A 25827-nucleotide genomic window follows, 5' to 3' on the forward strand; every position below is an offset into this window, starting at 1 on the left:
CAATCTCCAACTCCTGGGCTCAAGTGTTGTACCCACCAAAAGTGTTGGGATTATAGGTGTGAGCCGCTGCACCCAGCCACATTGCTAGTCTTTATACTAAACTAACAATATTCTTTCAATGCCCCCAGAGGCACTTCTAATGCATTATACTAGCACTTCTGGCATTTGCTGCAGTACATTCTTGATTAGAAAATGCATCAATCAGTGGCTCAGCAGGAGACAGATGGCTCAAACAAACAGTGTAATTAGAAAGTGTTTAATAAACTATTTGCAAAGAAGTAGGCAGGGCTAAGGAAATCCAACTACGGATGCTAAGCATGCTAGGGTCAGCATGTCAGAAGCCACAGCACCCAGGCGTAATGGGGGAACAGAGGAATTGGATACCAGAACCAGCTGCTAGTACCTGTAACTGAGAGAGGGCTTCCCAGAAGGAGCTGTGGACTTTGGTAGAGGGACCTACCTGGCCCATTATGACCCTGCAGGGTGAGTCAAGGAGAAGAAAGACCCTAATCTCATCTCCTGCTAGTGCCTCTCACTGGTGGACTCCAGCTGCAATCCTGAGGTTAGTGAGTGTAGTCCCGAAAGGAGTGACCCCCAAAGTCTAGGTCAGGCCAGAGAAGGTGAACGGTAGATCTAGAGAGACAAATGGAAAATATGTAGCATAGAAAACATATCCAATTCTATATACATTTTCCAAAGTTGCCAGTTACATTTTTTTTATTTTTGTTTTCCTAGTATTTCAAGGATGCCGTTGAATAAATTGTAATGCATTTCCTTTCCTCTTTTGTTTGAATTATACTGTCGCTTTTACTTCAGCACCAGTCATAAGGCTGAAAAGATTCAGAGTAGAGTTTATATAGAATACATTTAGACAGAAATGAGTCCATTCCAATAATATCCTTTTAGACCCCTAAAATAGGAACATTATTCAACGTAACATTCAATTGAGCAAAGCCATTGTATGAAGAGCATAAATTAGTTATTGTCAGCAAGTTTGCAGTATGAATAAAAATACAGGAATGTAACGGAGGACATCTCCTTTGTCTAGAATACTCTATAATTGTGGCATATAGTTATGTAGAGGACTTCAACACCATATGTTTTAACAAATACTTTGGGTCATAAGGGTATGTATAATGGAAGGACATAATTAAAGTTTAATCTGTTCAGTAAAAAGGCACCATTAATTACACTAGGCAATTTATTGGGTTATTAATTGGTTCTGGAAACATGTCAAGATACTAATTTAAATGGAATTTTTTCCCTTAATTGTCTAGACAGCCCCTCGACCATATACTGCTCCAGGAAATATGCAGCCTCCAATTCGATTACAGCCTCTTCCCAGTCACCCTGCAGTAGAAACTGTTCCAAAGGTAACTTCGAGGTCCAGATCAAAAACCTCATTGCTGGAAAATGAAGCTCTGTTTCCCATTGGGGTAAATGTTCTTTTTGTCAACAAATATATTTTCATTTTTGAGTAGATTATTATAGGTAATTACAGTGGTCAAGGTATTATATTAGATTAGAATCTACACAGTGAAAATTATATTGTATATGTATAAAACACTTACTACATACTTGTGATTAATTATGTCTTACTCAAATGGGAAGGCCTATAATTTGTGTCATTGAGCAAAAAAGTAAAGAACAGATTGGTAATAATGTATGGTGATTTCTCATTAGTTTACAAGGCTGATTGAAAAACAAAGGGGAAAACTTTTCCGAACCAGATATGACTTCTATCAGAAAAGGCCCAGTGTTGACTTCCTCCAAATTTTAAATGCATGAAACCTAGAAAATGAAACTTTCCAAGAATAGGTTTGCATTTGCATGCTGACTTACTTTCCCATCAATGTATGAAATTGCTTCAAGTTTGACTTTTAGAAGGTTGAATATAGAAAGAAAAGAAGGTCCATCTTTAAAAAATGCTGAGTTAATCACACATAGGAGCTTGCTTCTGCTACCCTCTTAAGGTTATATCTCAGATAATTTTCCCTTATTTAATAGAGCACAGGAAGGAGGTATGGTAACCATGGAATATGAGTTACTTAAATAGGGAGGAAGAATTAGTACATTCACTAATTTGGAAGGTATTGTTAATTTTTCTAACATGAAGAAAATTTTGCCAGCTTAAGAAAAAAACCTGCGACATGAGTACAATTGTCACTATGTTCAAAGGAATGATTATGTTTCATTTCTTAAGAAACATAAGATATATGAAATTAAGTTATTTTTATTTTTAATTGACAGATAACCTTGACACTAAGAAATTAATTCAGACAAATGATTGTGTTTCACAGTAAAAGTATAAATACAACACTAAAAATAATAATATATTAATCCACTTAATGTGCTTTTCAGTTTCTGAAGCACTTTTCATAAATCTTATTTCAGTTAATTTAATAATATTTTTCTAGAAACCAAGAGAAATTAATCCAAAAGTGGTGGTGCTTTTATCTAGGGAAGACTACTTACAGTTGGGCAGGAACTTGTTGAGTCATATGTCAATTAGTTTGACACTTTCTAGGCTCTGGTCTCCACTTTGAAGGCCCAGAGAGTTCCTGTGTTAGCCAGTGTCCGGGAATAGTCACATCTTGTGAGACTGTCCAGGCTAACTAAACGAACTCAAAACAAGCTCATTTTTCTCTAGATAATAAACAAAAATAGGAAACTCAATGGTATTCAGGAGCTATTTATTCACCAAGAGATGTCATAGTCAAAGCTTATAGAAGTGCATTATCCCCTAGTAGGCAGACATATATGAGAAGCCAAATCACAATGAGAAAGTTGCCTAGTGAGCATGGAATCAGAATGAGGGGATACAGTGTAATAGAATGTTAATCATATAAGGCCTAGATGGCCTGATACACCCGTCTCATCTTGGGAATGGGCTAGCCAAAGGTACCAGAAAACTCAAAAGTCTTTGGCTAAAACCCTCTTTATCCTCCAGCGGTAACTTTGACATTAGGACTAGAAATATTCAAAGTCCAATGGGTAGGATTTCCTCTCCCCTAGATAGTACTCGGATGGGTACTTTCCATGCTTGCCAAGGTGATTATATTCGGTTGTAAGTTCCATAATTATTAATTCTACTTTGATCAATACTTTGTCCCATTAGATACGTGAACACCATCAATCAGGTATTACTTAAGCTCTGCTGGCTGGGGAGCAATTTTTTTTTCCTTTAATGTGACTCTTCAAATCTGTTCTGAGCCACTGGATAGATTTACTAATTGAATCTTTACAGGGCCTTTTCCTGTGTCAAGTTTTTGGGGTATGTTATTGAGAGCAGGCAGCTAATGGTAGCTCTCATGTGCTGACAAGATTGAGATAAATTCCACAATAATGTCAACTAGATAAACTCACTTTTCATTTAGTAAATATTTATTGAGCATTTACGATGGCCTAGGTACTGCTTTAGGCATCAAGATAGCCAAAAGTAACTTATTGGAGCTTACAGTGTAATGTTCACAGACAAAGTATACTGTGATTATGTCTTATCTGTAATTTTTTTCAATGGCACTGATGATGACAATGATTTAATATAAAATCGGACAAGAAGCTCCTAAAGAAGAATAATACTCTGTACAGCGCTGAGCATGTAGTGAGCACTCAGAAAACTCTTACTGCTTTTTAAAAGAGTAAAATATATACATGTTGAAAGTACTTGAAGGTACAACAGATAGAAGTAGGTTGAACTTTGCTAAGTAGCAGCAGTGAGAGTCTTTAATTTAGGCAAAAGTGATTTGGTCAAAAACAGACTGGATGAGATGCAAATGAGTAAAAATAATGACTTGATTGAAAATGAATGTCCTTAGAATGAGAGTTTCTCATATATCATTGGTAGAAGTAGAAGTTAGTATAAGTATTTGTGAAGGCAATATGCAAATATCTATCACCATTTTAAATGAACATGCTCAAGCATTTTAACAAGTAGGAATTTATCCTAGGAATACACACATATGTGTAAAGAAACAGATTCAAGAATATTTTGTACTGTTGTATTTGCAATAGAGAACAACTGGAAGATACCTAAGTAATAGTGTATTGTTTTACCTTGTTGTGTTATATTAAAGTACATTTAAAAAGTATAAAGCAGGGGCCGGGAGCGGTGGCTCACGCCTGTAATCCCAACACTTTGAGAGGCCGAGGCGGGCGGATCACAAGGTCAGAAGATTGAGACCATCCTGGCTAACATGGTGAAACCCCGTCTGTACTAAAAATACAAAAAAATTAGCCGGGTGGGGTGGCAGGCACCTATAGTCCCAGTTGCTCGGGAGGCTGAGGCAGGAGAATGGTTGAACCCGGGAGGCGGAGCTTGCAGTGAGCCGAGATCGTGCCACTGTACTCCAGCCTGGGTGACAGAGCGAGACTCCGTCTCAAAAAAAAAAAAAAAAAAAAAAAATGTATAAAGCAGAATTATTGCACTGGCATGAAAAGATGTCCACAATGCTGTTGAACTAAAACAAGCAAGGTAAAGAACAACATGTTAATGTTTTTGAAAAACTGATAAACCTTTTCCAAACAAGGCATGCAATTGATACCTACACAGAAATCATTTTGTTTTAAATGCTTTAATTCAAAAAGTTCTAGATTCATTGATTTTCTTGTCCTTATTATTTTTTTACTTATTTTTATTTTTTATTACAATATAAATGTGCTCCCTTACAGAAAAAATGGAAAATATAAGAAAAGCAAAGTTAGAATGTGACACAATGCAATATCAACCATTCTAACAATTGTGAACTCCTTGGTGAATATCTACTTAAATCTCTTTCTGTTCGTATGCTTTTTTCAATCAAAATATGGGCTATCCATGCCCTTTGCTTATAAGTTCCTTTTGCTCATTTAGCAATGAGAGATATTTAGAGAATGACTTCTCTTTCTACAAAATAATATTTCACCAATAAGCATATTAAAATACAAGCTAAGTTGGTCAAAAATTAATTAGAAATTTCAAAATAAACATAAGTACAATATAAATTGGTATTTTAGAAATATAAGTAAATTTTTGCAAAATACATAAATCACTTAAATATTCCTTAAAATTTGGAAAACTACCTCAGGTACACAAAAATTACCAATTTGTGAAAATTCAGTGACTCACTTATACCTGACAAATGTAATTATTGACTATACCTTTGGTGTTTTTTAATGATTAAAATAATACATGCTGATTAAACTCTAAAACAGTATGAAGGTATATCCCTAAAGGCAGCCCCACATTCAAATTTTTTCAGTCATTGCTGTTTTTAATCAGAATTCACACATAAATTATTTAAAAGAAATTTATGGTCATACCATATGAACCTTTTCATTTCAGGATAAATAGATTCATGTTATTTTTGTTTAAGCCTAGTGAGATCTATCATATGAACAAAGCAAGATTTAAACACCCTCCTATTGATGGACTTATATGATGTTACATTTTGTGTGACTAACTTCCTTATATATATATGTGTGTGTGTGTGTGCATGTGTGTATATGTATCCTTACACACATTTATATTAGTAAACTTGTATGGTTATCGGTGTAGGATTTATTCCTACCACTAGAATTTCTAGGTCAAAAGGTATGTACCTTAAAATTTTGATAAATATTTTAATGCTCCCTCTGTAAATGTGGTAATAATTTACTCTAAATAGTACATGAGTTATTTATGCTAAAGAGTACATGCCAGTTTGTTTACAGCTTTGCAAACCCTGCATATTCTAATAGCTAGATGCTTGAAATCAGAATATGAGAAAAGTACTAATTTCCTATTGCGAAGTGGGCTAAAGCTCTGCTTTAAAGCACAACACTTCAAACTTCTTGATTTTAAATTGTTTACTTGTGTTGGGTTTAATGGATTGTTGAAGAAAAACCCCAAAAGTACTATAAAAAGTCATCACTTTATGTTATTTAAAAAATATAACACATAAGGTTAGAATTTTATGAATATTTAATTTGCTGCAGATGCTACAAAGTGTCATTTTTCAGCGGACTGGAGTGTTTTGAGTTTGTCTATTGATATCAGTTGTGTTTGCATGCAAAGTCAATCATTTAGGCTTGTCTTTAAATTTGGGTTACATTGAGTCACTGATTCTGTTTCATTGCTTCTTATGTGATGAAATATGATTACAGGGCAAGAAGGCAGTGATGAAGTTCAGGAACTCCATAGGCAATTCACAGAGAATGAATTCGTATCAACTTCCAAACATTAACAGTTACATGATGCCTATTCCTCCTCCACCACCCCCAAATGGGAAAATCACAAGAGAAAATAGATCTGAAACATGGAGAAGGAGAAGATTTCGTCCAACCACTGCTCCAAATGGCTTAGAACCTCTTTTGACCAGGGTAATTATGGAACACATTTTTCTTTTATTAATTCATCACAGATTACATTGCACTATTAGATTTCTAGGTTTACAGTAAAAGAATTTGGAGGAAATTGCATGCAAAATATTCTGTGTAAAGAAATACAATTTTATAAGTAAGCTTGAATGAATCTGAAACCAAAGACTTGAGTAGTTCAGTTGCATAATGAGTTTAGCAAAATTAATAATAAAAGATTTAACAACTCTTGTGGTCAAATTTAATTTGAACAATACGTATTTCCAAATAATTTATTTCCTTAAATGCACCGATTCAATCACATGTTGTTAGAAGTATCTTAACATCTAATTTGTAAAAATTGAGAAACCTTGATATACCTAAAAAACATAATATAGTTTATTTTTAACAATTTATGGCAAATTACTATATCATACCTAGAAAAAATTATTTCAGTGTTCTTTGAAGAGATTACAGTTTGTTGTACTCATTTCCTCAAAATACTAGTAGAAGAAACAGTTTTAAGGCCTGTTGGACTTCATAAACATACAAGCTAGTAAGAAAGCAAAATAGCTCTTCATTTTTATTACGTTAAATATACAACCAATAGCAATTAAATGAAAGTTTTGTGATTGGCAAATGAGCTGGGTTAACATTTCACTGGCTGACCATCAAGAAGTGAAGTGTCAGCATGCACATAGATTCTTAAAAATCAACCTCACTTTCAGGACCCTTATTCACCCCATGTCCACATCTCACTCCCAGCAGCTGTCCTTACCTCTAACCTTCTCAAAAGAAGGGGACCATCTTCTTCCTACTTGCTTGAATTTCCTTCTTTCAACTCTACTTTTACCAATTCTCTCCCTTTGTTGCTGTCTTTGACAGATTGTTTTCTCTCTCACCCCCAAGGCCCACCCTTGCCCTGTGTCTTTGATCAGATACTCTTTCACTGTTGGTGGTACTTCGTATTATCTGTCATTCTCTCTAATTTGGATTTGCCACCTTCCTCTAATATTCATCTCTGTCTCTCAACATATCCAGGCCTTAGATAAAGGAGCAAATTCTTTCCTCACATGATGTAACCTTAGACTTCTGTTTTATCCTGTTCTTCATTAGTAAGTTCTCTATAGAGCCGTTTACTGGAGCTTAGTCTAACAACCTGAGGCAACTCAACTTACAACAATATTCTCGCTCACAATCTTATCTACTGTTGGTCTTATCTACTTGCTCACAATCTTATCTACTGTTGTTCAGCTGTAATTCTGGGACCCAGACTGAAGGAACAGCTCAGAATGGAAGAGTCTGGAGTATGTTGGCCTCATGGGCAACAGAACCACAGAATGCTTTTAAGGTTCCACTTAGGAGTGGCACATGTCACTTACACTGGAATGCCATTTGGCAAGCCCTTGAGCAAGACTGACCTCAATGGAGTAGGAAGTATCAGTCTCCAACAGAAAAGGGCGGTAAATATTTACAATAATAGAATCTACCACATCCACTCACTTAATTTTTCACTCTGCATGCTGGCATTGGTTTCCACCTGGCCAATGAACATACTCTCCAAAGGTGTGGCTCACACTTAGCAAAAACAGTGACTTACTCCTCATTCTTAAACACTTGGGTGGCAGGATTTGATTTTCTGATGTTAAAATGTAACACTGGGGTATATTCTACCTGTTCATGCTCTTTAAAAAAACAAGTTTAAATGTCTCACAAGCCACAAGAATATATAAAGTCTTATCTATATATACAAGTTCAACAACAATAACCAAGCAAGCACCATGCACTTACTACATCTTCACAATGAACTCTACTATCATATTATGCAGGAGCCCCCTTTTTCCTGCCCCATCATTCTTTTTTCCAGAGCAACCGCCACACTGACTTCTCTGTGAACTATGTCCCTGCTTTTCTTTAGAGTTCTATCGCTTATATGCACAAAACTTCAGAAATAAGCTCAAACCTAGCATTGTAATGAAAGGACACGATTTCTAGAAGAAAATAAGCTGAATAGAATCTTTGGGTCACAGTCTGGGTTTGGTTTTTAAACAATTTTAAAAGCCCCTTCTGGGGAAGTCAGAGTGGTCAGGTCACGAATGTGTCAAGGTTTCTGGTGAGGTCCTAGTGTGAGTCAGACACTGGATGTCCAGCAGGAAAATGACCAGGGGAATGGGCTTCTGTAGCTGGGCATGGAGGAGGGAGCAGCAGCTTCTTCATCCCAGGGTCATGACAAGTGAAGCACAAATAAGCAGCTGAGCCAGGTTCCCCTGGGATTCTGCATTCAGGTTAGAAGCACAGCATGGTGTCAGCAGGCATGCTGGGTTTGACAGACCTTACCATGTCTGTCTCCTGAGTCACAGGGCTTCAGTCTGACTTACTCTTTTTTTTTTCCCCCAAGAAAGAAAACCATTTTTCTCTCTTTTTGGAATCTCTATTTTGGGAATGTTAGAACTACTAGACTGATGCTCTAAGATTCTTAGCTTTTCTCTCCTACTTTCTACCTCTTTGTCTTTTTGTTCTACTTGCTGAGAGGTTTTTTCAATTTTATCTTCCACACATTCTACTGAGTTTTTTCTCCTGCCATGTTTCAGTTCTAAGAACTCCTTTTGTGTTCACTGAATGCTACTTTTAAAATGCATCTTATTCTTGATCTGTATGATTTTAACTCCTTGGTATTTGTGGAGACTTGCTTTGTGAGCTAATATATGTTCAGTTTTGGGAAAGAATCATATTCTTTAAATGTTGGAATTAGGGTTCTATAAATGTCCAATAGATAAATGTTAAGTATGTTACTCATATTTTTATATTTGTAGACTTTTTATGTGTTTCATCTCTTAGTTCTTGAGTTATAATGAAAATTCATTCTCTATAATTATGGATTTGTCAATTTGTCTTTGTAATTATGCCAAGTTCTGTTTTGTATATGTTTAGAAAATCTTCTTATATGCTCTCAGACTTAAGATTATTTTAATCTTACCGGTGAGGAGATCCTTTTTGTCATGTTACTTTTTGTCTTAAAATCTATTTTGTCTAATAATACTTCTTATTTTCTTTAGATTAGTGTGTGTGTGTCTGTGTATGTGTGAGTGTGTGTGTGTGTGTACTGTATATGGAGAGTTGACATTTGAATAACATGGGGGTTAGGGATGTCATTACTCTGCACAGTTGAAAATTTGTGTATAAATGTTGACTCCCCCAAAACTTAACTACTTATAACCTACTGTTGACTGGAAGCCTTACCAATAACATAAATATTCAATTAACACATATTTTGTACGCTATTTGTATTATATATGGTATTCTTACAAAGTTAAGTTAGGGAAAAGAAAATGTTATTAGGAAAACTATAAATAAGAGAGATTACCTTTATAGTACTGTACTGTATTTATCAATACCATAAGTTATGTCTTCTTTTATAAAATGAATCATCACCTATAAGCAATCTCAGCTAGAGAATTCAATTCAATCTTTTCTTGTAATGTCATGACTTTGCTTCTTGGAATGCTTCTAGCTTCACCAGTAAAACTTTGTTGAGTCCCATGATGTTATTCAGTGTTTACAGTATTATGCTAAACACAATGAAAAATATGTAAGAACTTTGAGAGACTACTTTTTACTCTGATGGATGATTTAGTAAAGAGATGAATTGCTCATGTGGACATGACTAGTGTCACATGGCATTTTAAGTGGATACTTGCAACACTTGAGCTCACTACAATAGCAACAGAAGGTGCCTATGAAATTATTACAGCAGTACAGTATGTACTGAAGTTAATTTTATGCAGTTATGATTTAATACTGCGTCTTTATATTTGTTTACCTTTATCTTAATTGTAAATGGCACCATGCATGGTCTGTTAAGTGTATGTGTAAGTTTTGATAAATCTTAACTTTTTATAATAGATTTGTGTGTATTTTATGGTAGTAAATGATAAAACAGACTAGCATCTACATATATTTTATGCATTCGTAACATACCTTTGTCTTATTTTTCAAAATATTTCTTGCTGTACAGTTTGTCTTCAAGTCTTTCAAATTGTTGTAAATCTCCAAATAATTTTCCAATATGTTTATTGAAAAAAATATGCATATATGTGGACCCACATGGTTCAAATCTGTGTTATTCAAGGGTCAGCTGTGTATATGCACATATGTATGTGTGTGTATATGCATATGTGTGTATATATTCCTTTCACTCTTAGTCTTTTGGTGTCTTTAGTTTTAAACTTTAGGCTTTAAATACGTTTATGTAGCATAGGGGTGGATTGTGTTTGATTCAATCTGAGAATCTCTGTTCTATTAATACATGAGTTTAGTCCAAGTATATTTATTTTCTTTAGTGATATATTTAGCCTTATTTCTACCATCTTAGTTTTTTTTTTTTTTTTAAATTTACCATGACATTTCTTTGTAGAATTTTATGCTATTAATTGCCTCTTCCTAAAACCTCTCCTCTCTTGCCTTCCACGGCATTTTGTTTTCATGCTTCCTCGCTGTCTCCTTTTACGTCTTGTCCTACTCCTTTGTGATTCCTTTTCATCTTCACCCATAAATCTACCCATCCCTATAGGCTTCAGCCTTTACACTTGTTTTTCTATTCAAGATGTAGTCATCTTCACAGATGATTTCATGCTAGATGTCTGTTGGAGTTGACTCTAGCCCTGATTCTTAGGCATAGAGTAAAATTGACTCACTGGGGAGAGTCACACACTTTTACATTAATACTTGAGTTTAGTTTATTTAGATATAGAAAAGATTCATTTAAGGGGGAGATGGCTGTTGTGACTAATTTACACATAAATTCATCTTTCATTTTATGGCTACCATCCACCAAAGAATCTTTTAAAGGCTCTTAAAAAAAGGAAAGAAAGAGTAAAAAGCGATGAAATGTGGCTTGCTGGTAGCCACCACCTGCTTCTCTATGAATGTGTAGAACAACATGGTTTCTGGCTTCTGTAATTCATGTCTCTGGGGATGATCAGTAGAGCCAAATGACAAGGTGTGTTAAGACTCACAGTCCAGCAAGTTGTCTCTGGACTCTGTTGCTTTGTCCTGTTTTGTTCTAGCACCTTCAGAGCTTTGTACTACATTTACAGAATCCATGAGACTAGTTACATTTTGCATTAAGGTTTATGTCACTACCTCCAGACTTTTGTGTTCCCATTCAGATCGAGGTAGTCTAACCTTACCAGTCACCTACTCTACACAGAAGCCTGCTAAAATGTGGATAGTTTCATATATAGCTTTCATATATAGCTTCATATATAGCTCACTTTTATAAAAGTGAAAGTACAGGCTTCCAAATAAGAGCCTACTTAATGGTTATGTTTATCTATTTTAAAAACCAATAACAAAGTTTGCTTTTATTTTTTGTACATTTTTTGAAAGAGAGGGCAAAAAGGTTATGATACTAGTTTGGGACTTTTCCATGAAAGCCCCCTATCTACCTCCTAGGTTCCAAATGAGCCCTGTGCAATTACAGATGCCCAATTGATAGGTCCTACTGCTCCTCAAATTCAACATGGTTACAACTTAAGTCAGTTTCTCCATTCAGTCGCCTTATTTCTCTTAAAGCACAAACTTTTGTCCTGTAATTTGGCCTCAAAATCTGTAATTTCTTCTTCCTTGTGCATTGCACATCCAGCTAGTTGCTAAGTTCTCTAGATCAGAGATGTCCAATAGAAATAGAAGGCAAGCCACGTATGCAATTCTAAAATTTTCTAATAGTCAATTTAAAAAGATAAAGAGAAACAAGAAATAAATTTTAAGATTTTAATTATTTTATTTAATCAAGTATATCTAAAATATCATTTCCACGTGTAATCAATATGAAAAATTTTAATTAAGTATGGTATGTTTTCTTATACTATGTGTTTGATATTCAATGAATATTTTATACTTACAGCAAATGAGCTACCTTTCAAATGCCCAGCATCCAAATGGGGGAAATGACTGCTGTCCTGGATGGCACAACTCTAGATGCCACCTGAACAGTGGCTCATGTCTCTGACAATCCTTTTTCATACTTACTGCTACATCTCTAGTTCAGGGGCTTGCTAACTAATCTCTTAATGGAACTATGGAACTATTGCAGTCATCTATATACTTGTCCTGCCTCTAAATGAGAACATAGCTCAGTCCAGTTTTTATTGATATACTAGGCAAGTGATATACTAGGTCCTGAGGTTACCAAGATGAGTAAGACTAAACTCTTTCTCTCATAAAGATTGCAGTCTAGCAAGAGAGACAGATATATAAACCATGATATATTGTGTTGAGTACTATAATTATGATATAAATAAAACACAGTAGAAACACAGAGGAAAGAAATATTAGTTCTGACTGAGGAGATTAGAGAATGCCTCATAGAGAAGGTGGCATTTGAAATGGGCTTTGAATGATCAGTAGGAAGTTAACAGATAGAACCAGGGAACTGAGATTGAAAGGCAGGAAGGGAAAAAAAGAATGAGCAAAATTCACCTCGTTTTTATTAGATTCTACATAATGGTGCTAAATTAAACTTTATGGAAAAACTCTCAACATGCTCCTCTGCTGCTTGAAACCTTCACTAGTTGACCCTTTCTTAATGAAAGTAGGTATATCGTTCTGTATGGCTATTTTAAAATGTGGGTTTTTAAAAATTATTCAGGTTTGGTGAGACTTACAGATTAAGAGACAATTGCCATCAGAAAAATAGATTGTTACTCACATGTCCCAAGAGGAGGGGACACACCACGTGCATTGGCCAGGGATCCATCTGGAATAATGTTTGCCAATCTGGGCATTGAAATCCAGCTAAATTAATAGGTAAAATTAACCATCACAAGGCTAGGTGCAGTGGCTCACATCTGTAACCCTAGTGACTTGAAAGGCTGAGGCAAGAGGATTGCTTGAGGTCAGAAGTTTGATACCAGACTGGCCAACATAACAAGACCCCATCTCTAACACCTGTAATCTTAGCTACTCAGGAGGCTGAGGCAGGAGGTTGGCTTGGGCCCAGGAGTTTAATACTGTAGTGACTGCACCACTATGATTGCACCACTGCACTCCAGCCCAGGCAACATAGCGAGACCCCATCTTCAATAATATTAATAATAACCCTTACACTACACCATGCAGAGCCACACAAGGAAGCACCAGAGTAGATTAGGAAACAGAGGGAGTGGGGAAGGAAATGTGAGCAGGAACCCTTATTATGATATCTGTGGGAAGGAATAGGTGAGGTAGATCCTGAAAAATCTAGAGCTCTGATGCCTCTGTAAGGATTGAGGTGTTTCTGGGCATGTTAGGAATAAGCATGAGGTAAGGTTTACACAGTAGTAAGAAAAATGGCCCAGAAGAAAGTGAAAAGAGAAACCACACTAAAAGCAAAGTGGGAGGCAAAACCAGCGAGAAAGAGAAGAGAAAGAGAAGAACATATGTAATGCAGTGCTGTGAGGTTTTCATACAACCAGCTGCTCCCTAAGTCTTTGGGATATGAACACTCTTCCCCTGGCTTGTGTCAGATTTTCTCTGTCTAGGGCCACCAGCATCAACATGGGGATTGCTACTCTTTATGTCCAGGCTGGTTTTGTATCAATCTTTATCAAGGAATACTCACCAAAGTTGGTGTTTGGTTTAACAAGACACTGTGAGTCAGTTTTCTTGTTCTGGTAACTATTGAGTTCCTATAAATGTACCAAGCTTCCTATTTAGGGTGGAACCCACCTACTGTAGCTTTATCAGAATATGGAAAGGACAGAATATGGAATGCCTAATTGTTCCATGTCTGTGTCCAGCTGGATCAACGTTAATTCGTTCCTTACTAAGCGTCAGCACTGGCAAGTTACTGGGGGCATGAAATCAGTAGGATGTCATCCTTATCTACTGAGAGAGAGATAATACAAGGAAATAGTTCCAATATCATGTGACTCATACAATTATAGAGGCCTGGAGATTAAAAGTAGTTGATAGTCTTTGGGCCACTACAATCTGTTCAGTTGCCAGACATTTAAATGTAGCATGAGAAATTGCAATCACTGGGAGATAGTAGGTGTTAGAAAATATAACACATTTTATGTTGTCTGGGGAATGTTGGAACTTATCCCATGGATAATGGGAATCACTGGAGGGCTTTAAGCAGGAGAGTCACATGATCTATTTAATAACAATAGATCCTTCTGATTTCCAACAGGAGGGAGATTTTGAGGGATATCAGACTAGAAGTGGGGAGACTAATTCGTAGGGTGACCATACTTCTCAGTTTTCCTGGAAGAGTTCAAAATTCTGCCCTTTTCTCCCCATTTCCTAATTATTAATAACACTTCTTTCACTGTGTGTCTAAGTTTGGATGATAAATTTCATGGTCACCCTACTTGGTGTCCAGAATTCACCACGGCTTTGTGAAGCAGATGGAGAGGAGTTACTGCCCAACACTATGAACAAGAACAGGCCGTTTGACCCCTGTACTGTTTGCGTGGGTGTGGATAAAAGAGATTTCAGTGAAAACTTAGTATATCAATTGAATGCTAAGTGTTGCAAATATATAATGGCTAGTGGGTTAACCACTCAATGGACTTGCTGTTTATTTATCAGCTCAGTTGTACTTGCCTGAGAAATCTGAAAAGAAATGAGAAGGAAAGTCATAAGCAACTGGTGAAGGAAGTCAGAAAGATGAGCTTTAGTTATGCAGGGGCATGAGGCCTTGCTCCTGTTCTTCAAACGAAACTGAATTTTTGTGAAAGGTTTTGATACTTACTTGAGGATAGCAGAAAGGGCCAAGAAACCTTTTAAAGTTTCATCTGTCTCTGGTCATTACATCTTTGCAAGATGGTAAGTATAGAGGCAATTCAGTCAATTGAAAGAAACTACTGTTTGTTTCCTAGTGCATATATTGAATCACAAGCTGTCACTTGGGCCTTCTGTTAGAACTCAGAAAAATTTATTTGGTGGCAGTAATTAGGGGATTTTTAAAAAAGAGAATGAAATAATGAGACCCAAGAGAAAAGAGATGTTACCATCAGAAATAAGCTTTAGTGGAAAGAAATATGAATAAGAGGAAATGAAAAGGATAAGGGTCTGCCTTTTCCTGTATTTTTCTCTTTAAAAGTTTTTCCTTCCAGTTTCTCATTTCATACATAGGACACAGGTCTTTCCCTGACTCTAATCCCACTATTACCTTGTATTTATATAGTGCTTACCTCCTACAAACTCACAGGGCTACCTCTAAATCCATGCTGCTTCAGAAAGTATTACTTAACAAAAGGGGGATGCTTTTATTTAATCAGTCACTTCATTAAGGTGCTAGGAGCAGCTTGGAGCTGGATTTGCCTGAGGTCTGCTGATTGTCCAGTGGGCTGCACCCAGGTTTGTCACAGCTCCACAGTTGCCCAGGCAAGAGGAAACATGGGATTATGATTGACCAAGTAGGAGCCAGACCTGCCATCATCCCTTTGCTTCAACTGTGATTCAGGGAGATGTTTCTAATCTGCAAGAAATTATCCAGTTTGCTGATTTACTTTCATGGCTCTTGATGCCCCTGTAATATGTCTGTTGATTATCTCTTTATTTGAGAGCTCTTCCTTCCAACAGGCAAGAAAATTTGCTTGAATTTTTAAATCTTGGACTTTCTCCCTCATTTATACTTTCAGACCGTTGCTAGCAGAATTTCATTCCATCAGATTTCTTTCCTCTGGTTTTTGCTTCAGAGAAATAGAATGAAATGGAAAAAAAAATATCTGAAGTGGAAGAGGATGAGTTTAGGGATAGAAATATTTTAGTAGCTCCTTCAAAAATGTTTGTTGCAACTTTGTTATTCTTTAGAAAATTTATGCTTCTCATGCATCTATAATTTGATGGAATCAACTCAAATTACTGCCTTGGATCCACTTAAAGTTGGTCTCTGCACATTTTTTGTCTAGCTTAAAACTGATTTTTAGAAAAGTGAAGTAGATGAGAAGGAAAGGCTGGCCTGTGTACAATTCTAGAGGGCTACGATTTTCTTACTAGGCCCCCTTAAAGTCTTTCAACCCTCTCAGCCTTTCTTATTTCTCTGCCTCTTCCTCCTTTCCTTTTTTCTGCCTCTCCTTCTTCCTCTTCCTCATAGAGGTTAGGCAAACAATGTGCCCATTCACTATTATGAAAATACTTCAAACAATTAATTAGGAGTCAATGCCTAGGACATTGATTTTCTGGCATACACATTTGCTACATATTTTATAAATAATTTAAATTGGGCAATGCCACAGGGTATCAAATAAGTTTATGTAGTAATTTTAGAGACTTTGTTGGGTAGATTGTTTTGATACTATAAACAATATTGATATTGGGTTTTCAATCAACTGAATGCCCCTGTGAAACTGGATAGTCCCAAGCACAAATGATTGATGTCCTCTGATCTTCTGAATGACCGTAGACGAAATCACACATGTGCCTCTCCCTCTCAGATGGACTAAGCCCAGGGAAGGATATGTTGTCAGTGCTCAGTTGTAAAGATAAAGCAGCCAATTACAAAAACTATTGCTAAATCTCTAAGTCAGTACAAATTGGAACAAAATAATGTTACTAATATTTATTTAGTTCATTTGTTTGGATTTTTATTGGAGAACCAGCTAAAAGAACCAAAAGTTTCTTCTTGGTGTCTTTGAAATTTTTACTATATATAACAAACACAGCCCCACACACCTCCCCACATACTTGCACTTAAAGTAAAAAATGACAAACTCTATCCAAATCCCCAGTATTTACATTAAAAATACAAAGCCAAAACGTATATGTTATAGTTATTTAGGAGGATTTATTTTGCAATGGGTTTGACTTTTTGTGCATTTGTAAATTGACACTTTATTTAGATTTTGTTGGTAGGTACTTAAAAATAACCTTCTTTATTCTTCATATTACAATGTCAGGTAAGAACTCTGATTAGAAAGTAATTTGTTAATAAGCCTCACTTTTTTGTTTATTTCAGGATTCAAGAAGGATTCATAAAACATCCTTGCATAGTAATGCAGCTATTACAATGATCTATTTGGGGAAAAATGTGCACCTATCTTCTGATAATCCTGACTTCCGGGATGAAATTAAAGTTTATCAACAGCACTGTGGTGGGGAAAACCTTTGTGTCTACAAAGGCAAACTACTTGAAAAAGGTACACATAAAATGTGAATGTTTTTTAATTGCTTGGAGTTGGTGCTATAGATAAGCTGCTGTTGATATAATATCAAAATGACTTCAATCACTTTATGAAATTATGCATATCCAGGGACTTATAAACCAGCTGCCTAAAAGTAAATCTAGATTTACTGCTCTATGATTGAAACTGAAGCAGCAATTACTCTCGCAGATTGTGGAAGAAAGGATTTGGAGTGATTTAACCTGGTAACAGATTAATTTTGGGATGGAGATATATGATCATTAAAATGTTGCACGAATAAGCTGTCCCCCAAATTACAAGTTAACTATTTGGCTTGCCATAGTGAATTATACCATACATTATTCTAAGAGAAAAATACCAGATTGGCAATTTGTTCTTTAGAAGTATGTTGAGATAAAATCACAAATCCAATAAACTGCAGGGTGAGTCACACCTAAATAACTTGGTGGAGAAGTTGGCTAAATAGCTTTTCAGTACATTTTTGCTTTCATTTGATCATAAATCCACATTTGTCAGCATAGGATAATTTTTATATGCAACATAGGTTTTCACAAATTATACTGTAATGGTTTTTCTTCAATATTTAGTTCAAGGGAGCAGCAGTGAAAAGAAATAGTGTTTACAGGGTTATATTGTTACTTCTTTGCTTAAGAAACTGGGTCCAAAAAGTAATAGCATTTTTACCAATTAAAAGAAATATTTATATTTGGATAATCTTGGTAGGAGTTAAGGGGAAAATTGGGGGCAAACAAGGAATTTTTACTTTTAGTCTTTCTGATCTCCCTCATTAATTGAAGACAGTGACTATCACTTAACATATAATTCATGTCCTTAAAGAGAGACTATAAATTCATATTGAGGAATTACATATGGAAAACTTTCCATCACAAAAATGGTAAACACTTAAATGGTAGTTTTAACTTCAAGTGAAACATAATATGATGCTCAATGATGTTAGAAACAGGTTTTTTTCCATTTTAATTTTATATATTTGCAATTTACCTTGTTTATTTTGCTGTAGCATTCCCGAGTTCATTCCTTTCATTTTGTAGATGAGGAAAATGAGATGATTCCAGAGGTGGAGTGGCTCCCCAAGGTAACACTCTGACCAGAGTTGAGAGAAAATCCCGAGCCCCTGGCTAGGTGCAAGGCCCTTGATCAGTTCCAGGCAGCCCCAGTGAGCTATTCTGAGTAGCATGGAGTTTCCTACATTTTCATGATATGAGTGGTATGAAATCCCTAATGATAGTAGCATAGATACATACACTTTTTTTTTTTAAAGTATAACTTTCAGCTGTTAATTTAGGAGAATGCTGAAATTAGCTGTAAAGTCGGAATTAACATGATGAAAAACTGTCCTGGACTTTATATCATACTTTATTCAACAAAATGCATATATAACATCTATTTGCTGGAAAATGTGGTAGATACAAATTAAAAAAGAATGCGGCTTAGCTAAATGATTCTCTGGTAGATGATGTACACTCTGTGATGAGAGTGAAAAACCAAAGGTTATGGGAGAAAGGGTGTTACTTGGCTCAGTGTTATTTTGCATACATATTGATGCTGGGACGTTTTGTTATGGCATTGGACAGTCTTGAATAATAGGATGGAATGGGGACTTAAATAATTGAATCTTGTCCATGCAATAATTTTGTCTCAGCTTGCCCTTGATTGCCAGGAAAGTAATTGTTCAAAATTGAAAAGTTGGGTGGCTCAGAGTTGACTTGTGGTTCAGCAATCTTAGCAATTTAGCTGGACTGAAAAGAATCTGCCCTTTCTACAAATCAAAGCTGTGCATGATTCAGTAAAATGTGAATAGGGTTTTAAAAGATGGAGAGGGAGCATTTAACATTGTGCTTGGAACAGTAAACTCATTAAAATTTGACTTTTGTTAATTCATCTTGCCTTTTTATTTGAAGTATCAATAAAATCAATTATTTAGAAATGTGGCAAGTGCATCCTTTATTCCCAAGTAATTCATGATGTCTTGAGATTTGATTTCAGACTTCAATCCACAAGCTGATTGTTTATTATATACACCTATGAAGTTACTGAGTATTTTCTGCTACTTGTAGAGTACAGTTTCTTCACAGGCATCTTTATTTGCCATGTTTATCTTTTCAGACAACACAAACCATGGCTTCTTGGGTTCATTTGAAGTGGGAAAAAAACTAACATTTTTTTTTTCTGTCTTTCTTAGAATCCCTTCCTTTTCTGCCCCATTTTCTTGTATTTCCATAAACGGATCCTGTTGCATCTATCTGTGCATTCCTCATTATGCTCTGGCAAATACAGCTGCTTCACTATCCCATCCACACTTTTATTTTGCCTTTGCTTGTGCTATTTCCTTTGTCTATAATACTTTCTCTTTTCTCCTTTTCAAATTCAAATCTTACCCATCTTTTAGGACTCAGATTAAGGCTATGCAGCTTTCTCACTGACTTCTCTGTTTTATCCCAATAGCTTTCAGTCAACACTCAAAACTGAAGCAGTTCATTGTGCTTTGACTTACATTAACTGTTTTTAATTTTTTCTTTTTTGAGAGACAGTCTCTCTCTCTCTCTCACCCAGACTAGAGTGCAGTGGCGCAATCATAGCTCACTATAGCCTTGAACTCCTGGGGTAAAGTGATCTTCCTATATCAGCCATGCCCAGCTAATTTTTAAAATTTTTTAATAGAGATAGGGTCTTGCTATGTTGCCCAGTCTGGTCTCAAACTCCAGGACTCCAGCAATGCCCCTGCCTTGCCCTCACAAAGCATTGGGATTACAGGCTTTGGCCACCACACTCAGCTCTGTTTCTCATTTTTCTTCTATTCATTGACTTTTTCTTTCAGTTTTAAAGAATAGCTTTATTGAGGTGTAAATTAAATACCATAAAAGGTATTCATTATAAGTGTATAATTCAATTTCTTTTTGGAATTATACACAGTTGTGCAGCCATTATCACAAACCAGGTGTGGGACATCTCCAGCACTTCAGGACGTTCCCTTGTTCTCTTTGACAGTTGGTCCCTGTCTCAGAGCCAGCCCCAGGAAGACACTGATCTGCTTTCTGACTGCACAGATTTTCTTTTCTGGACATTTCCTATAAACACAATCATACCATGGGTAGTATTTTGTCTTTTTGCTCTCACTTAGCATAATGCTTTTGAGAGTCATGCATATTTATAGTATCAATAGTGGCTCTCTCTTTGTATTGCTAAATATATTCCATTACATGGATATACCATATTTTTAAAAATTTATTCCCCAATTAGAGGACATTTGTACTGATACTAGTTTGGGACTATGAACATAAACACACAAGTTTTTGTGTAGATACATGTTGGTCTTGATTAGATTCCTGGCTGTGGTTTTGATTGCTTTTATTTCTAAGTATAGGTCACATTTTCCCATTTTCAAAAACATGTCTTTGGATTGCTTGTTAAAAACTCCATATTTAGGTGGTATATATATTTTTTAATCTTTGTGTTATTTTTATTTTATTTATTTATTTTCTTAATTTTTTATTATACTTTAAGTTCTAGGGTACATGTGCACAACGTGCAGGTTTGTTACATATGTATACATGTGCCATGCTGGTGTGCTGCACCCATTAACTCATCATTTACATTAGGTATATCTCCTAATGCTATTCCTCCTTCCTCCCCGCTCCCCACAATAGGCCCCGGTGTGTGATGTTCCCCTTTCTGTGTCCAAGTGATCTCATTGTTCAGTTCCCACCTATGAGTGAGAACATGCGGTGTTTGGTTTTCTGTTCTTGCAATAGTTTGCTGAGAATGATGGTTTCCAGTTGCCTCCAGGTCCCTACAAAGGACACAAACTCATCGTTTTTTATGGCTGCATAGTATTCCATGGTGTATATATGCCACATTTTCTTAATCCAGTCTGTCACTGATGGACATTTGGGTTGATTCCAAGTCTTTGCTATTGTGAATAGTGCTGCAATAAACATACGTGTGCATGTGTCTTTATAGTAGCATGATTTATAATCCTTTGGGTATATCCCCAGTAATGGGATGGCTGGGTCAAATGGTATTTCTAGTTCTAGATCCTTGAGGAATTGCCACACTGTTTTCCACAATGGTTGAACTAGTTTACAGTCCCACCAACGGTGTAAAAGTGTTCCTATTTCTCCACATCCTCTCCAGCACCTGTTGTTTCCTGAATTTTTAGTGATTGCAATTCTAACTGGTGTGAGATGGTATCTCATTGTGGTTTTGATTTGCATTTCTCTGATGGCCAGTGATGATGAGCATGATTTCATGTGTCTGTTGGCTGCATAGATGTCTTCTTTTGAGAAGTGTCTGTTCCTATTCTTTGCCCACTTTTTGATGGGGTGGATTTTTTCTTATAAATTTGTTTAAGTTCTTTGTAGGTTCTGGATGTTAGCCCTTTGTCAGATGGGTAGATTGCAAAAATTTTCTCCCATTCTGTAGGTTGCCTGTTCACTCTGATGGCAGTTTCTTTTGCTGTGCAGAAGCTCTTTCGTTTAATTAGATCCCATTTGTCAATTCTGGCTTTTGTTGCCATTGCTTTTGGTGTTTAGACATGAAGTCCTTGCCCATACCTATGTCCTGAATGGTATTGCCTAGGTTTTCTTCTAGGGTTTTTATGGTTTTAGGTCTAACATTTTAGGCAGTATATTAAAGCTGCTGTGAATTCTGGATTCTGACTTTTCCCCTCAGAGGTTATTGTTGTTTCTGTTTTTTTCTTCTTTTTTTGTTTAATTTTTGTTTTTATTTTTATTTTTTTGGTTTTGTTGTTGTTTTTTTTTAGTAAGTTACCAAAATTAAATCTGTGAAATTTTGCCTTTGTCATTCTGGTGCAGAGCCAGCCATGTTTTGCTCAGATTAAAAAATATTATATTGCTATTTTTTAGTCTGGACTCTTGGGGTAGTCTCTGTGTTTTATAGCTCAGGGCTAACGTCTCCAAAAGTATATCTGAAAACATCAAGAATTCATTCTCTCATAGTTTTCGAGGCCAAAAGTCCAAAATGAAGGTGTTGGCAAGGATACACTCCTTGAAAAACCCCAAGGAAGCATTCTTCTTAACTCTGTCAACTGGCTTTCCTCACCCTGTGGTTCCATCACTTCAATCTCTGCCTCTGTGTTCATATGGTATTCTTGTATGTCTGTGTGTGTCCTCACCTCTTTTTATAAGGACATCAATCATTGAATTAAGGGCCAAAGTTAAATCCAGGATGATCTCATCTAGATCCTTCACTAATTATATCTTTAAAGACCCTATGTCCAAACAAGATCACATTCTGAGGTTCTGGGTGGTCATGAATTTTTGGAGCACACAATTCAGCTGACTATAGTGGGTTCAGGGGTACATCTAAACTTTGGGCAATTTTCAAGTCTGTTCCAACTTTTATTTTCCACCAGATTCTCTTGTGTTTCTTCTATGCCTAAGGGAAAGCTACTGGTAGACTAGAGATGTATGAAAAGGTTGAGCCCTCTCTGATCCATGCCACTTCCAGTTAGCCAGGGATATATAGGGAGCTTATCAAATGCTTCTGTGACTGCCGTATTGCTTCTGTCTTCCTTTTAAATTTTGACTTGTCCACTGGCCTGTTGCTTGCCCTTAGTAGAACTATAGTCGTGGCTGGGTTTAAGTGGCTCATGCCTGTAACCCCAGCACTTTGGGAGGCCAAGGTGGGCAGACCACCTAAGGTTAGACATTTGAGACCAGTCTGGCCAGCATGGCGAAACCCTGTCTCTACTAAGAAATACAAATATATATATAGAGCTGGGCGTGGTGGTGTGCGCCTGTAATCCCAGCTACTCAGGAGGCTGAGGCACGAGAATAGCTTGAACCCAGGAGGCAGAGGTTGCAGTGAGCTGAGATTGTGTCACTGCACTCCAGCCTGGGCAACAGAACAAGAATTCTTCTCAAAAAAACAAAAACCAAACCAAACCAACCAACAAATCAAAGAAACAAACAAAAAAACCCAAAACTACAGTCACAGGCCCATGAGACCTCTGAGCTTCCCTGTTAGCTTGCCTCTGAGATTCCTGCTTATTCCTGGTCATGCCATGGGCCAAGGGCTTTTCTTGCTCTCCAATCAAGTCAGCCCCCACTGACAGTGAAGTGGCTGGTTATTTGTGGCCTGGCCTACCCTACTAGAACTGCTGTGATAAGGTAGTAGTTAGATGTTGGGGATGAGAGTAGCCCAGGAAAAAATGCATGGATTCCCATTACCTAAAGTTCAGTAATTTTTCATAAATGCATGCTTCTCACTTTGTTTTAAGCCTTTGGTTCATCTCCAGAGATAAAATTTTAAAGAAGAGAGGATTTGGTGACTGCAATCCAGATTTAATTGTTTATTGATATCTTTTTCAGTGAGGAGACCACAGTTGATATTTTTCTCTATTTTCATTTCTCTTTAGTACCTAAAACAGTGCTACCAATTGTCAGTGAACAATAAATAATTAACTGTACAAATATTGTAATTATAATCATATATAATGCTTTCTAATATTTTGCATTCTAAAATCTTTAAGATTGTGTGGTGGATAGACGAGTGCATTCTACTCACCCCCATCTCTATTTTATGGGTGAGAATTCTGAAAGGCAACAAAGTTAAATGACTCACCAAGATACGCTAACCTGTGCCATGGACCAAAACCTTCTAATTTCTAGACTATATTCTTTCCACTGCTCCATGAAGAAATCATCAAGTCAGGATAGGGAGGTGTCACTGTATTTAAAATACAAAAATAAGTAACAAAGGAGTAAAGGCAAAGGGTGTCAATTCTTGTTCTAGAAGTCTGAAAAACAATGAAAAAACAAAATGGAGTAGTATCTGGGTATGCTCTCCAGCTACATGAGCATCAGATGGAAGGGCAGTCACTTTTAGGGCCTGATTTCCTGAGCCCATTCTCAACATTTCCTTAACTGCCCTCTCTTCCTGAACTGGGAACGCAGGACGTTGTGGGGTATGACACTGCAGCAGAATGCTTTATATTACATGAGTGTAGAATCAAGCTTTTATAACAAAAACAATCAAACTCGCTTTCAACACCTGAGGAATCCATTCATCATTAAGACAGAAGGATTTTTAAAGATATTGTATCCTAGTTTTCCCAGACTCTAAACTTTGTCAACTTTCTCTTTCCAAATTTGTTTAATTTTACATCAGAAATACTAAGGTATAAATGACTGAATTACCTTTTTAATATGTCTGTTCTTTAGAATGAGTTGCATCTAATGTAAAGTTTTTTAGTTTTTTTTTTTTTTTAAGGGAACAATGTGGTATACACAGTGGTTCTAAATAACTTAAAAATAGATTAAAATAATAATTCACTCATTATTTTGGGGGAGCCTTCTATGCCATTGTCCTGGGACTTGGAGAAAAAAGATGCATCAATTTCAGCTCTTATGGATTTCACAAACATGTAAAGCAGCAAACATCTAGATTAGGGAGGGTTCTTAGAAGCCAGTCCCTAGACCAATAGCATCAGCATCACCTGGAAACTTGTTAGAAAAGCAAATTCTTGGTTCTTACCACAGACCTGATGTATCAGAAACAGAGATAAAGCCCAGCAATCTGTATTTCAATAAGCCCTCTAGGTGATGCTGATACACCATTAACATTTGAAAACCACTGGTATAGCTACATCTTAATCTATTGTAGTAAGTGCAACTATAGAAAATGTGTACATAGTAGAGAGGTGAAAATTGTCAACTTTATTATTGGCAGATGTGGAAGGGTCCAGAGAGGCTCTTTTTTCTTTTTCTTTTTTAGGAAGTGACATAAGAAATATTCGTGAGGCACAGGATTTTGAGTCACTCTGTAGAGAATAAAGTTTCCCAGACTTAGGGTTTAGGATGTCTGTGGGGATAGCGGGGCAGGGTGGGGGCTTTGCAAAGAGCATTATAAAGACTTGGAATTATTAAAAACTATTAATTGTAGGCAGTGGTTCTAAATTTATTGGTGGAACTTTTGGGTGGGTGGGGAAAACAAAGTCTTCTCAAATCCAAACAGAATTCAGTATAGCTTGGAGATGAAATAACTGCTTCATTCATGTTGGTATTCAAATATTTAAAGTCACAACTAAAAATAAAAGCATTTTAAAAGGCATTAATGAGTTCACAGTAGGCTTCTCTTATTAACTGCTTTGTTAATAAATGGCATAGCAAGATAGAGGCATGGAATCTACAGAGACGTTTGGATTCAAACTCTAACTCGCCAACTCGCTGTAAGATCTTGAGTAAGTTATTGAACTCTTCTAAGCCTTAATTTCTTGACCTAGAATCTAGTGATAGAAAAATTCCCACTTCACGTGATTGAAAAATAACAAGATAATAAGGCATAATGCCTGGCCATAGTATGTGCTCATATAACTTTAGGTATTATTACTTTATTA

General features: G+C 36.3%; 1 protein-coding gene across 1 annotated transcript in view; it reads left to right on the forward strand.

Moving 5' to 3' along the window:
- ERICH3 (glutamate rich 3) overlaps positions 1-25827 on the forward strand; it is a 111185-nt gene that overhangs the window by 34313 nt on the left and 51045 nt on the right. Inside the window, exons 6-8 of the mRNA XM_015142624.3 lie at positions 1278-1436; positions 6124-6339; positions 17261-17441. Coding sequence (XP_014998110.3) covers positions 1278-1436; positions 6124-6339; positions 17261-17441 — 556 coding nt within the window. The remainder of the gene's footprint in view (positions 1-1277; positions 1437-6123; positions 6340-17260; positions 17442-25827) is intronic.

This window comes from Macaca mulatta, chromosome 1, assembly GCF_049350105.2.
Source record: "Macaca mulatta isolate MMU2019108-1 chromosome 1, T2T-MMU8v2.0, whole genome shotgun sequence".
NCBI classification, from domain to species: Eukaryota; Metazoa; Chordata; class Mammalia; order Primates; family Cercopithecidae; genus Macaca; species Macaca mulatta.